The following is a 14504-nucleotide window of genomic DNA, read 5'->3' as shown; positions in this document are numbered from 1 at the left end:
GATCTCGTATGTTATGCAAATTTGCTTAGTACTTATTCCAAGGATCAAAGAATATGAAGGTAAACACAACCCCATCAAAAAAGAAAAAAAAAACAGTAAAAAGTCATCATACTATATAGTAAAAATGAAATAATGATGAAAATCATGAGGAAAATGAGACTTTGAGAACTTTTCACAACATATAATAATAATAATTCAGATAATGGGTGTAGACATAATGTTAAAAATGTTTTAACAAATGAACATTGTAATATATGAGATCATAGATGATAAGGTGTTTAAAACAGTGTAAAAACCACTAAAAGTTTTGTTTTCAGACAGAATGTAGGTCACAAAAGATTGTTATTGCAGCAAGAAAACACAGGATAAAATGAAAATTATACTTGAAGCCAGCAAAGAGTAGAAGATACAAAGAAATCTAAATAAACTAAATGCCAAAGAGAATCAGGCTATTTTAGTGATCAAAGAGCTACACTGCTTTTATGGGACCAATTGCCTATTCTGGGTATCTGTGGATGGAATACCAGCTCTGTCATAGGAAGAGAGATTATGCTGGGATGAGAAAAATACCACTGAAGCTTTTAATTACAAAATGACTGGCACAACATATTGTAAATGAAAGAACTCCAAATGTGAAAACAAGTTGTTGAGCCCACCAATTCTCCCTCACAGGAATTTTGGCAAGAAACAAAGAGGGCAGAAAAATGTCTCACATTTTTGTTCAGTGCTTAGGTTTCAGGACCCTGCTGGAATTACATCTAGAGATGAACTGAAACTGACTATATAGGCAACCCAACCCCTTTCCAGGTGATAATATAATAAGATCAGCTCCTTGGTGGTAGCATAACATATTGGGGATTGGCACAAAAGGAAACAAGAGATATGATCAGATTTGTAAAAGAGGTAAGTTAAATAAAGATATGGTCCAGCTCCAAGTCAACCTAGCTGACTGATGAAAAAAGAAAGGATGGCTGAACTTGCCTGAAAAACAAAAGACAAAATAAAAAGTATTATCTACTTCACAATCTACTATTCTCTTAAGGAAAAACTCCCTGTGTATAATTTTTCAAAACAGGAGACATATAGAGCTTTCCCTGGTGGTCCAGTGGGTAAGACTCTGTGCTCCCAATGCAGGGGATCCGGGTTCAATCCCTGGTTGGGGAACTAGATCCCACATGCATGTCGCAGCTAAAAGTTCGCACACCACAACTAAGAAGTCCGCATGCCGCAACTAAAGATCTCGCATGCTGCAACTAAGACCCACTGCAGCCAAAATAAATAAAAAATAATTATAATAAATATTTTTTAAAAATAGGAGACATATAAAGAAATAGGGCCCCAAATCAAGAGAAAATATACTCAAAAGAGGTATGGTATGCTCACAAATGACCTAAGTTGAAATTAGTTAAAAATGATTATTAAAAAGTATTTAAATATGTTAAAGAATGTAGTGGAAAAGACAGAATGAATGAAGAGAGAGAGTTTTAGCAGAAAAAGGGAAGCTCTAAAACAGTGAAAATTTTAGAACTAAAAAATATGATTAAATTTTTAAAAAATGAATGGATATAAGAAACTAGACAGATTAGAAAAAAATCATAAGCTGCATGGTGTGGCCAAAAAATAAATAACATTTTGTTGAGGACTTTTTGCATCTATGTTCATCAGTGATATTGGCCTGTAGTTTTCTTTCTTTGTGGCATCCTTGTCTGGTTTTGGTATCAAGGTGATGGTGGCATCATAGAATGAGTTTGGGAGTGTTCCTCCCTCTGCTATATTTTGGAAGAGTTTGAGAAGGACAGCAAACAGAATCCAACAGCACATTAAAAGGATCATACACCATGATCAAGTGCGGTTTATTCCAGGAATGCAAGGATTCTTCAATATATGCAAATCAATCAATGTGATACACCATATTAACAAACTGAAGGAGAAAAACCGTATGATCATCTCAATAGATGCAGAGAAAGCTTTCGACAAAATTCAACACCCATTTATGATAAAAACCCTGCAGAAAGTAGGCACAATGGGAACTTTCCTCAACATAATAAAGGCCAAATATGACAAACCCACGGCCAACATCGTCCTCAGTGGTGAAAAACTGAAAGCATTTCCACTAAGATCAGGAACAAGACAAGGTTGCTCACTCTCACCACTATTATTCAACATAGTTTTGGAAGTTTTAGCCACAGCAATCAGAGAAGAAAAGGAAATAAAAGGAATCCAAATCGGAAAAGAAGAAGTAAAGCTGACACTGTTTGCAGATGACATGATACTATACACAGAGAATCCTAAAGATGCTACCAGAAAACTACTAGAGCTAATCAAGGAATTTGGCAAAGTAGCAGGATACAAAATTAATGCACAGAAATATCTGGCATTCCTATACACTAATGATGAAAAATCTGAAAATGAAATCAAGAAAACACTCCCAGTTACCACTGCAACAAAAAGAATAAAATATCTAGGAATAAACCTACCTAAGGAGACAAAAGACCTTTATGCAGAAAATTGTAAGACACTGATGAAAGAAATTAAAGAAGATAAAAATAGATGGAGAGATATACCATTTTCTTGGATTGGAAGAATCAACATTGTGAAAATGACTCTACTACCCAAAGCAATCTACAGATTCAACACAATCCCTATCAAACTACCACGGGCATTTTTCACAATTTGTATGGAAACACAAAAGACTCCGAATAGCCAAAGCAATCTTGAGAATGAAAAACGGAGCTGGAGGAATCAGGCTCCCTGACTTCAGACTATACTACAAAGCTACAGTAATCAAGACAGTATCATACTGGCACAAAAACAGAAATATAGATCAATGGAACAGGATAGAAAGCCCAGAGATAAACCCACACACATATGGTCACCTTATCTTTGATTAAGGAGGCAGGAATGTACAGTGGAGAAAGGACAGCCTCTTCAATAAGTGGTGCTGGGAAAACTGGCCAGGTACATGTAAAAGTATGAGATTATATCACTCCCTAACACCATACACAAAAATAAGCTCAAAATGGATTAAAGACCTAAATGTAAGGCCAGAAACTATCAAACTCTTAGAGGAAAATATAGGCAGAACACTCTAGGACATAAATCACAGCAAGATCCTTTTTGACCCATCTCCTAGAGAAATGCAAATAAAAACAAAAATAAACAATTGGGACCTAATGAAACTTCAAAGCTTTTGCACAGCAAAGGGAACCATAAAAAGACCAAAAGACAACCCTCAGAATGGGAGAAAATATTTGCAAATGAAGCAACTGACAAAGGATTAATCTCCAAAATTTATAAGCAGCTCATACAGCTCAATAACAGAAAAACAAACAACCCAATCCAAAAATGGGCAGAAGGCCTAAATAGACATTTCTCCAAAGAAGATATACAGACTGCCAACAAACACATGAAAGAATGCTCAACATCATTAATCATTAGAGAAATGCAAATCAAAACTACAGTGAGATATCATCTCACACCAGTCAGAATGGCCATCATCTAGAAACAATAAATGCTGGAGAGGGTGTGGAGAAAAGGGAACACTCTTACACTGCTGGTGGGAATGTGAATTGGTACAGCCACTATGGAGAACAGTATGGAGGTTCCTTATAAAACTACAAATAGAACTACCATATGACCCAGCAATCCCACTACTGGGCATATACCCTGAGAAAACCATAATTCAAAAAGAGCCATGTACCAAAATGTTCATTGCAGCTCTATTTACAGTAGCCCAGAAATGGAAATAACCTAAGTGTGCATCATCGGATGAATGGATAAAGAAGCTGTGGCACATATATACAATGGAATATTACTCAGCCATAAAAAGAAACGAAATTGAGCTGTTTGTAATGAGGTGGATGGACCTAGAGTCTGTCATACAGAGTGAAGTAAGTCAGAAAGAGAAAAATACCATATGCTAACACATATATATGGAATTTAAGAAAAAAAAATGTCATGAAGAACCTAGGGGTAAGACAGGAATAAAGACACAGACCTACTAGAGAATGGACTTGAGGATATGGGGAGGCGGAAGGGTAAGCTGTGACAAAGTGAGAGAGTGGCATGGACATATATACACTACCAAACGTAAAATAGATAGCTAGTGGGAAGCAGCCGCATAGCACAGGGAGATCAGCTCGGTTCTTTGTGACCACCTAGAGGGGTGGGTTAGGGAGGGTGGGAGGGAGGGAGACACCAGAGGGAAGAGATATGGGAACATATGTATATGTATAACTGATTCACTTTGTTATAAAGCAGAAACTAACACACCATTGTAAAGCAATTATATTCTAATAAAGATGTAAAAAATCAATCAATAAATAATATTTTGTGGGACAAAATATCAAATGATCTAATATATGTGTAACTGGGAGTTCCAGAAGCTGTGGAAAGAACTGGACGGCAGAAATATTTAAATATATTGGCTAAAGATTTTCCAAAGCTGATGGCATATAGTCAGTCAGCCAGAGATCAAAGAGTTTCAGTTCTTTAGTTTAGTTCAAAACTAAGAAATCACTGCCAGACACATCAAACTGTTTGAACATTAAATATAAAGAAAAAAAAATTAAAGCAGCCAGGGAAGTATAACACATTCAATTCAGGGAACAAAAATAGCTGACTCTTGTCAAAAACATTGGAAGCCAAAGGTAATGGAATTATATCTTTAATGTGCTGAAAGAAAAAAGTCAACCCAGGATTCTATTTCCAGATGGATATTATAATTCCTAGACCAACTACTAAAAAATAATATAAAGTGATATAGGTAAAATGTCAAATGATTTTTGGCCCAACAACTTCCTACTGGAATAATTCTTCTGCAGAGAACATAATATTAATACAAAAAAGGCAGCTACCTGATACCGCTGAATAGTGAAGAGAAGCAGGCAAATTTTGGTGGAGAGTATATACTCTGGGAAGTTCAACAGAGTAATTTCCCACTTTTTTTTTTAACTTGTAGATTGGGGGTAGGCATTGGTATACATTGTAGCATGGGGAACTGGTAGAATAATCACAGCCTTTCTGGCATGGTGAATGAGAGTACTGACACGGGGCAACTGCAGCCATTAGAGAGAAAAGCAGGAGTCTTAGAAAAGAAAAATCTAGGAAGGGAATCCCCAAATTCTGTCTGTATCTTTGAATCTTGAGCGCAAAACCAACTCAAGCTGCTCACTTAAAAAAAAAATATATGAGGCTTCCCTGGTGGCGCAGTGGTTGAGAGTCCGCCTGCCGATGCAGGGGACACGGGTTCGTGCCCCAGTCCGGGAAGATCCCACATGCCGCGGAGTGGCTGGGCCCATGAGCCATGGCCGCTGGGCCTGCGCGTCCGGAGCCTGTGCTCCGCAACGGGAGAGGCCACAACAGTGAGAGGCCCACACACTGCGCAAAAAAAAAAAAAAAAAGATATGAACTGAGAGTGGAGCTATTGCCCATGGGACAGAGTTTGTTTATGTCTAAACCTGTTAACTGATTAAACGAAAGAAACATCATCCATTGGAGAAAAATAGCAGAATCCAGAGTCTCCACAACTTAGCATTTATATTTTTCAATACAATACAAAATTCTGCAACATTACAAAGAAAACTGAGAATGACACTCATTCCGTTCATAAAAGAAAATCAACTGAAATCAACTCTTTCACATTTCAGAATTAGCAGAGAAGGATTTTAAAGCAGCCATTACAACCATTTCTAGTGATATAAAGGAACATATGCTCTCAATGAAACAAAGGAAATCTGAGAAGAAGAATAAAATTTGGGAAAACAAAAGGAAATTGTAGAACACAATATCTAACTGAAAAATTCACGGGATTTATTTAACAAGAGAATTGAGATGAAAGAGGAAAGAGTTTGAGAACTTGAACATTAATCAGTTGAAACTACCCAAACTGAAAAACAGAGGAAAAAAGACTGAAAAACATGAGCAAAGCCTCAGAGACAGGTTAAATACCAACACATTTAATGGTGTTACACAATGGAGGCCTAAGACGGATGAAAAGAGGAAAGAATGGGGAACAAAACATATTTGAAGAAATAATGACCCCAAATTTCCCAAACTTGGTGGATGACATGAATTTATATACTCAACATGCTCATTAACCCCCAAGTTGGACAAATATAAAGACAACCATATTTAGACACACTATGGTGAAAGTGCTGAAAACCAAGACAAAAAGTAAACTTGAAAGCAGAGAGAAAATTACATTCAAGGGAATGAAGATGCAATTAGTGAATGACTTCTTATCAGAAATTAGAGGCCAGAAGAGAACAAAAGAACATCTTGAAATGGCTGAGAGAATAAAATTGTCAACCCATGATTTTATATACAGGCATACCTCAGAAATACTGAGGGTTTGGTTACAGACCACTACGATAAAGCAAATACTGCAATAAAGTGAGTCACACAAATTTTTTAGTATCCAAGTACGTACAAAAGTTATATTTAGGGCTTCCCTGGTGGCGCAGTGGTTGAGAATCTGCCTGCCAATGCAGGGGACACGGGTTCGAGTCCTGGTCTGGGAAGATCCCACATGCCGCAGAGCAACTAGGCCCGTGAGCCACAACTACTGAGCCTGCGTGTCTGGAGCTTGTGCTCCACAACAAGAGAGGCCACGACAGTGAGAGGCCCGCGCACCGCGATGAAGAGTGGCCCTCGCTCGCCTCAACTAGAGAAAGCCCTCGCACAGAAATGAAGACCCAACACAGCCAAAAATAAATAAATAAATAAATAAATAAATAAAAAATTTTTTAAAGTTATATTTACAGTATACTGTAGTCTATTAATTGTGCAACAGCACTGTCTAAAAATACAGTGTAAATATCTTAATTAAAAATACCTAACTGCTAAAAAATGCTAATCATCATCTGAGCCTTCAGAAAGTCATAGTAGTAACATCAAAGATCACTGATCACAGATCACCATAACAATTATAATTAAAAAGCTTGAAATATTGCAAGAACTATCAAAATCTGACACAGAGACATGAAGTGAGCAAATGTTGCTGGAAAAATGGCACTGATAGAGATGCTCAGTGCAAGGATGCCACAAACCTTCAATTTGTAAAATATGCGTAGCTGTGGAATACGATAAAGCAAAGTACAATAAAACGAGGTATGCTTTCGTCTTGAAAAAAATAAAAGAATACTTTCATTATTTAACAGTTTTTTTTCTTCTTTTAATTTCTTTATAATATATATGACTGTTTCATCAAAAACTGTAACACTGTCTTCTGGGATTTATAACACAGGTAAGTGTAATACATTCAATAGGTGTTAGCAAAAAAGAGTGGTGAGGAGAATAATAGGGCATAAACAGTTACATTTTGACATATTACACATATTGGTACAATATTAATTATAAGAAAACTTTGGAAGGTGTATATGTTGTAATCACTAGTGCAACCTCTAAAAAATGCAAAGAGAAAAGCTACTAGAAAAATTTTAATCAATTTCAAAAAAAAATAAAATAATTCAAAATAGAACAGAAGGAATAGAGAAACAACATTGGTGAAGGGATAAATGAGAAAGAAAATAATAAAACAGTAGATCTGAACCCAATCATATCAATAATCACATTAAATGTAAATAATCTAAACATTCTAATTAAAATGTACGTATTGCCAGAATGGAAAAGGAAAAGGCAAGATTTACTATATTCTAACTATAGGAGATACACTTAAAATATAAAAACAAATTTAGGTTGTATGTAAATGGATGGAAAAGATATACCATGAGAACAATATTTTTTAAAAGCTGGATTGATTATATTAATACTAGAAAATGGATTTCAAGACAATGAGTATTATCAGCAAAAAGGACATTTCATAATGGTAAAAAGGCCAAATCATCAGGAAGATAAAGTCACATATGTGTGTGCATTTAAAAACAGCATCAAGGGCTTCCCTGGTGGCGCAGTGGTTGGGAGTCCGCCTGATGATGCAGGGGACACGGGTTCGTGCTCTCGTCCAGGAAGATCCCACATGCCATGGAGCGGCTGGGCCCGTGAGCCATGGCCGCTGAGCCTGCGCGTCTGGAGCCTGTGCTCCGCAACGGGAGAGGCCACAACAGTGAGAGGCCCGCGTAGAGCGCAAAAAAAAAAAAAAAAAAAAAAAGAAACAGCATCAAAATACATGAAGCAAAAATTGGCAGAATTAAAAGGAAAAATAGGAAATCACAGTTGAAGATTTTAATGCCCTTCTATTAGTAATTGATAAAACAACTGTACAAAAGCAATATAGCCATATAAAAATATCTGGACATTGTCAACTACCTTGACCTAATAGATAGATACCAAATATTACACCCAAAAACTATAAAACGTAAACTCTTTTCAAGTGCATGGAGTACACTTGCCAGAACAGACCATAAGCTGGGCCATAAAGCAAGTCTCAATAAATTTAAAAAGACTGAAATTTTACAGAGTATGTAAAAAGATAATTGAATTAGATGTCAATAAATTATCTAGGAAATAGAGATTAAACAACACTAAAACAATACTACTAAATAATCACTGGATTGAAAAAGTAATCACACGGGATTAGAAAATATTTTAACTGAATGATAATATATATAAAAAAACATGTGGATGCAGCTAAAGAGGTCTTGAGGAAAATCTATAGCTTTAATTTTTCTTTTTTTTTTTTTTAAGAAATAGAATCAGTGACCTAAGTTTGTACCTTAATAATCTATAAAAGGGAAGATGAAATTAAAAATTTTTTTTACATTTAAAAAGCAGAAAAATAGAGATTAGAGCATAAATCAATGAAACAGAATATAGAATAAATCAATAAATCCGAAAGCTAGTTCTTGAGAATAATAAAATCAATAAAACTCTAGCCAGACTGATCATGAAGAAAAAAGACATAAATTACCAACATCAGGAATGAATGAGGTAACATAACTACATATAATTAAAAAAAGGGGAGAGTAGATCTACTTTTGGCATAACAGAATGAAGAGTTCCATGTAATGGCTGCCTAGAGAAACTGGAGAAAATTAATTTTTTAAAATCATTAAAAAATAAAATAAAGACAAAAATGGACTACAAAAAAAATCATTAAAATCTCTGTAAATGGTCCTAAGAGCATACAGCAAATGAAGAAACATTTATTCAAATATATATATATACTAAAACTCAGTAAGAACAGTAAGAGTCTGTGGGATTTGAACCAAGACCCACTCCCCTCCTTCCCTCCTCCAGCTCAGAAAGAAGAAACTCCATTCTAGACTGGGGCAGCCGAGGAAACAGCACTCTCTCTCCAAGTCAGAGGGCAACCTTCCTAGGAGGAGCAGGATGTCAGCATTTCTCACTCTGCCCCCAACTATACAAGTGCTGAAGCTAAGTTCTGGATAAGTGCACCCAAGATGTGACAGCTCCTTTCTTTGAAACGGCACCTGCTCGCAGGATGGAGGCTGTATCTTGGGTGCAGCACCACTAAGAATATTATGCTTTTTAAATTATAATTTAAAAATTCTTCAATTCCAATGGGATAGGAGGACTGTAATGTTTCCTCTGCAAAGTGCAAGCAATTACTGAATGGGAGGTCATATGATCATGAGCGTCTCTGGAATATTTTCTCTGAGTAAGGAATAAAATATGGCTTTAGCACCTCATGAGCTTTCAAAGTTATTTGAAAAAAGCAAGAATTTCCAGTTACTTTCACTGAATTAGTATTGAATATGATACAAAGTTAATTCCTACTGTTTCAGAAAAGAAACAGAAGTTGTATGGCCATAATAGTAAATGAAATTCCAGTGAATATTCAGTTTTAAATAGTACATTTATTAAAAACAGATAGAAACTTATTTTTTGATAACCAGTTAAGGACCTTTGAAAAGAACCTATTGAAAGCTTAGTAAATTTGCTATTCCCCACTATAGCAATCTTTGAAACAAAAAGAAGAGAAACCACAAAGAATGAAAGAGGCATAAACTTGTTTTTCCAGAATTTAATATTAAAAAATATATATATATGTATATGTTATTTTAAAATATTAAAAGGTTCATTTTGGGGCCAAATGCTAGCACTGAAACTTTTTTCTTGTAATTAAGGTAAAAAATAAAAATTATATTTAAAAATAGAGTAGCTACAGCTGTCCAATATAAACCCTACCTGCAAAAAGGCAGGGCAGAATAAGCTGACTTGAGCAAATATCCACATCACGACCTTAGTAACAAGTTCCAAATGTTTTCAGTTCCCAAGGTCTGAAAGGAGGATCATCTTGCATGCTTAGATTCTACTTCTTCAAGAATCCACTGAATGCCATTCAAAAAACCAGTTAAAGTTTCAGCCTCTGTATCCTGGACCTATGAGCAAATAAAAGACATTACTGTCAATAAGAAACTGAGTGAAAAATCTTATAATTAAGTGGGACATTTTCCTGGACACTCAAAAAAGAATAGGACTAAAAAGATCCCAATAGACTTTGGGTGATCACTCAAGTTTGGTCTTCTAGAGAGCTTAGATTAAAAAATATCATCTTCTCTTCTGTCTTATAATTACTACCAATATGAGGTTTATTACTTATCTCAGAGGTCAGCTTTGATACCAAATATCTCCCACCAATTAAGCTACTAAAACTAACTTTTAGAATGTTATTTTATTAAAGAGAATGAGTAGAAAAGAATTTTAAAAATAAAAATCAATTAGAAAGTAGAGTGAAAAATAAAATGAGATTTTTCTCACCAGAGAAAATAGGACCTTACCATCCATGGGTGGCTTAGATGATTCAGACGCAGCTCATGGGCCAAATAAAAACAGGGCATTCTTTTTACATTAGCTTGAGAAATACAAGATAAAACCAGCATTGGTCTTCCTGCAGATCCAAAAGCTGGATCTGTCATTGCCATAATATGAGAAAATTCATCTTGCCATTCATGTCCTAAGGAATGTAGTCAAAACCCTTAATTTGCATTACTTGTAATGACTTAAAAGATAATAAAACAAAATTAAAAACTAACAAAACAAGGGAAGCGAAAAATTACCAGGATCCAAACGTAACAAACTGCCTCTATTGCTGTGTTCATTTACTGATCTTTCATAAAACTACATTAATCAGCCTTGCAAGGACAGGAATTTAGGTGAAATCAGAGAGAACAAAAACAGTACCACTCAGATGTCTCTAAGGTTTAAAAGCAAAAATACTTTGATATAGATATTTTCCTCTCACAAATTCTGTAGCTGTTACTACCCTTTCTTTCAAAGGCCATAGTTTCCAAAACTTAAACATATAATTGAGTCTAGCTTTTTTATCCAAACTGAAAATCTGTGCCTTTCACTGGAGTGTAAATCACTGACATTTTGTGGTAGGCAGAATTCTAAAATGACCCCAATGACTCATACCCCAGTATAATCCCTTCTCCTCTGAGTGTGGGAGGAATCTGTTAATACAGTGGGATTATCACTGACATGATTAGGCTATACTATAAGACACAGCTGACTTCAAGAAAGGGAGATTAAACTCAGTGAGCCTAACCTAATCAGGTGATACCTTAAAACAGATGAGATTCTACCTAGTGAGAGAGACTCTCCATTGCTGGATTTGAAGACAGAGGGAGTCACATGACAAGGAATGACGATGGCCTGTGAAGCTGAGAGCTGCCCCAAGCTGACAGCCAGCAAGGAAACAGGGATCTCAGCCATACAACAGTAAGGAGCTGAATTCAGCCAATAACTGAGTGAGCTAGAAAGCAGATTTTTCCCTAGAGCCTCCAGAAAGGGATGTAACCCATCTGACACCCTAATTTCAGCCTCTGAGACCTAGGCTGAGAACCCAGCCATGCCGTGCTCAAGACTTCAGACATAGAGAACTCTGAGCTAATAAACAGATGTTGTTTTAAGCCACTAGGTTGGCAGTAATTTGTTACATATTAACAGAAAACAAATAAACATTTAATGTAATTATCAACACAGTACATTTAAATCTATCATATACCTCTTGAATTTTGACTTGTTCCATCTATTCTTTGTTCCTTTTCCTGCCTTCTTTTGAACTGACTTTTTTAATGATTCCATTTTATCTTCACTACTGGCTTATTTAACTATACCTCTGTTACACTTTTTTTTAGTGGTTGCTCAAGGATTTACAATGTATATTTTAAACTTATAACAGTCTACTTTTTTTTTTAGTTTTTATTTTATTTATTTATTTGACTGCATTGGGTCTTCGTTGCTGCGCGCAGGCTTTCCCTAGTTGTGGCGAGCGGGGACTACTCTTCGTTGCGGCATGCAGGCTTCTCATTGTGGTGGCTTCTCTTGTTGCAGAGCATGGGCTCTAGGCATGTGGACTTCAGTAGTTGTGGCACATGGGCTCAGTAGTTGTGGCTCGTGGGCTCTAGAGCGCAGCCTCTGTAGTTGTGGCACACGGGCTCAGTTGCTCCATGGCATGTGGGATCTTCCCAGACCATGGCTCGAACCCGTGTCCCCTGCATTGACAGGTGGATTCTTAACCACTGTGCCACAGGAAAGTCCCTAACAGTCTACTTTTTAAAAGTATTATATAACTTCACACATAGAATCTCATAATACTGTATTTCCATTTCTGCCTTTCCATGCTGTGTAATATTGTTACAATATATTTTATTTAAAAAATATCATAAGCCCATAATACATTGTTACTGTTTATCCTTTACATAATGATAAATAAATTAAAATTAGAAAAAAATATTTTATGTATAGCTATATTGTTTATATCCCAAGGCTCTTCATTTCTTTTTGTAGATGCAGTTTTCTACCTGGTATCATATTCTTCTGCCTGAAGAGTTTCCTTTAATATTTCTTATTATACAAATCTGCTGATTGAACTTTCTCAGATTTTGTTTGCCTGAAAGAAGTCTTGATTTTGCCTTCATTTTTGAAAGATGTCTTTGCTGGATATTAGATTTCCCCCCCCTTGAATACTATAAAGATTTCCCTTCATTACCTTCTGGCTTACAGCAAAATTCTGTCAGAAAGTCTCTGTCCTTATCTTTGGCCCTCTATATGTATGTTTTGTTTTGCTCTGGTTGCCTTCAAGATATTCTCTTTACCTTCGGTTTTCATCAGTTTGGCTATGATGTATCTGTATTTTTTATTTATCAGGTTTGGAGTTCTTTGTGAATCTTGGATCTGTGGCTTATTCTCTTTCGGTAATTTTGAAATAGTTTTGGTCATTATCTGTTCAGAAATTTCTTTTTCCCTGTTCTTACTCCTTTCATGTTTTGGGACTCCAATCACATATAAATTGAATCAGGGGTCAGCATACCACACTCTGAAGATCTGTTTTTATAAATAAATTTCTTTGTGAAACAGCCATGTCCATTCATTTGCAAACTGTCTATGGCTACTTTTGCACTATAATAGCAGAGGTGAGTAACTGTGACAGACTGTATGGCTCACATGTCTAAAATATTTACTATATGGACCTTTAAGAAAATGCCAACCCCTGAGTTAGATCACTTAATAGGTTCCCCCAGCTCTTGAATGTTTTGTCCTCCACCCCTACTCTTTTTTCTCTTTGTGTTTTAATTTGGGTAATTTCAATTGATCTATCTTCACATTCACAAAAGGTTTCCTTTGTTAATATGTCCACTGAAGGAACTGTTCACCTGTTATCATATTTTTCATATTTAGCATTCCCATTTTACTTTTTCATAGCTTCCTTCTCTCTGCTGAAAATCCCTATTTGTTCACATATATTGTCCATCTTTTCCACTAGATTCTTTAACATATTAATCATAGTTCTTTTAATGTCTCTTTCTGAGAGGGCTAACATCCAGGTCATCTCTGTGTCTAATTCCATTGAATGCTTTATCACTTGACAATGGGTCATTTCATTTTGATATTTTTTTGTATCTTATAATTTTTAATTTAATGCCAGATGTTTTATGTGGAAGAACAGAAGGATTTACTTCTAGAAATGGACACGATTCTTCTGTTAGGCCATTAATGCAGTAGGATGAGTCCAGCTAGTCAGTAATTGAGCTGGATTTGGCTTTTGTTGCTATAGTTAATTTCAGTGCACCATAAACTGTAAATTCTTTCAGCAGTGGGACGCTGCTATCTTGTTCCGAGTGAGAATAATATATTGTATATTTATACCCTACCTTATTCACAGAGGATTTGGGAAAGAAATTACAATACTGGCTTGTGGCCCAATAATATTCTATTTTCATGCTATTTATCACACTGTGAATGGCAATTATTCAGAATATATGGATAGTGTTCTTAACTAATCTACTTAAAGTAAACACTCCACCCCACACATCTCTCTACTATCTGGATAATTAAAATAAAGGTAAAATTTTTCATTTACCTGCATAAATTATTTGAATAGGGCCAAAAGCAGACAAAACACCAATAACAAAAAGTATAGAAGCATACAACAACAAAAAAACACTATGTAGTTATAGTATCAAACTTCGGTGTGCATCAGAATTCTGTAAAGCTTGTTAAAAAAACAGATGCCCAAGACACAGCCCAAATCTATGAGTCATAATCCACCAGGGTAGGAATCAGGCAGCTGCGTT

General features: G+C 35.7%; 1 protein-coding gene across 8 annotated transcripts in view; it reads right to left on the bottom strand.

Annotated features, from left to right (window-relative positions):
* Positions 1 to 14504, bottom strand: part of FBXO4 (F-box protein 4) — a 353209-nt gene that overhangs the window by 329891 nt on the left and 8814 nt on the right. For 2 of the 8 annotated variants that reach the window (XR_003792622.1, XR_003792621.1), the window contains exons 6-7: positions 10704 to 10879; positions 10111 to 10304 (exon numbers count right to left, since the gene is read on the bottom strand). The exons of 1 other annotated variant lie outside the window; for it this stretch is intronic. Coding sequence is in view for 2 of the 7 variants with exons in the window: in XM_029216314.1 (XP_029072147.1) it covers positions 10215 to 10304; positions 10704 to 10879 (266 nt within the window). In the remaining 5 variants the exon portion in view is untranslated. Of the gene's footprint in view, positions 1 to 9934; positions 10305 to 10703; positions 10880 to 14504 lie in introns of those variants that run through there. 5 more of the 8 variants (XR_003792625.1, XR_003792624.1, XR_003792623.1 and 2 more) reach the window with 4 other exon arrangements.

The sequence above is a fragment of the Monodon monoceros genome, unplaced genomic scaffold, assembly GCF_005190385.1.
Source record: "Monodon monoceros isolate NGI ecotype Baffin Bay Population unplaced genomic scaffold, NGI_Narwhal_1 Super_Scaffold_12, whole genome shotgun sequence".
Lineage (NCBI taxonomy): Eukaryota > Metazoa > Chordata > Mammalia > Artiodactyla > Monodontidae > Monodon > Monodon monoceros.
Note: the sequence above shows the minus strand (reverse complement) of the source record. Positions and strands in the feature narration are given on the sequence as shown.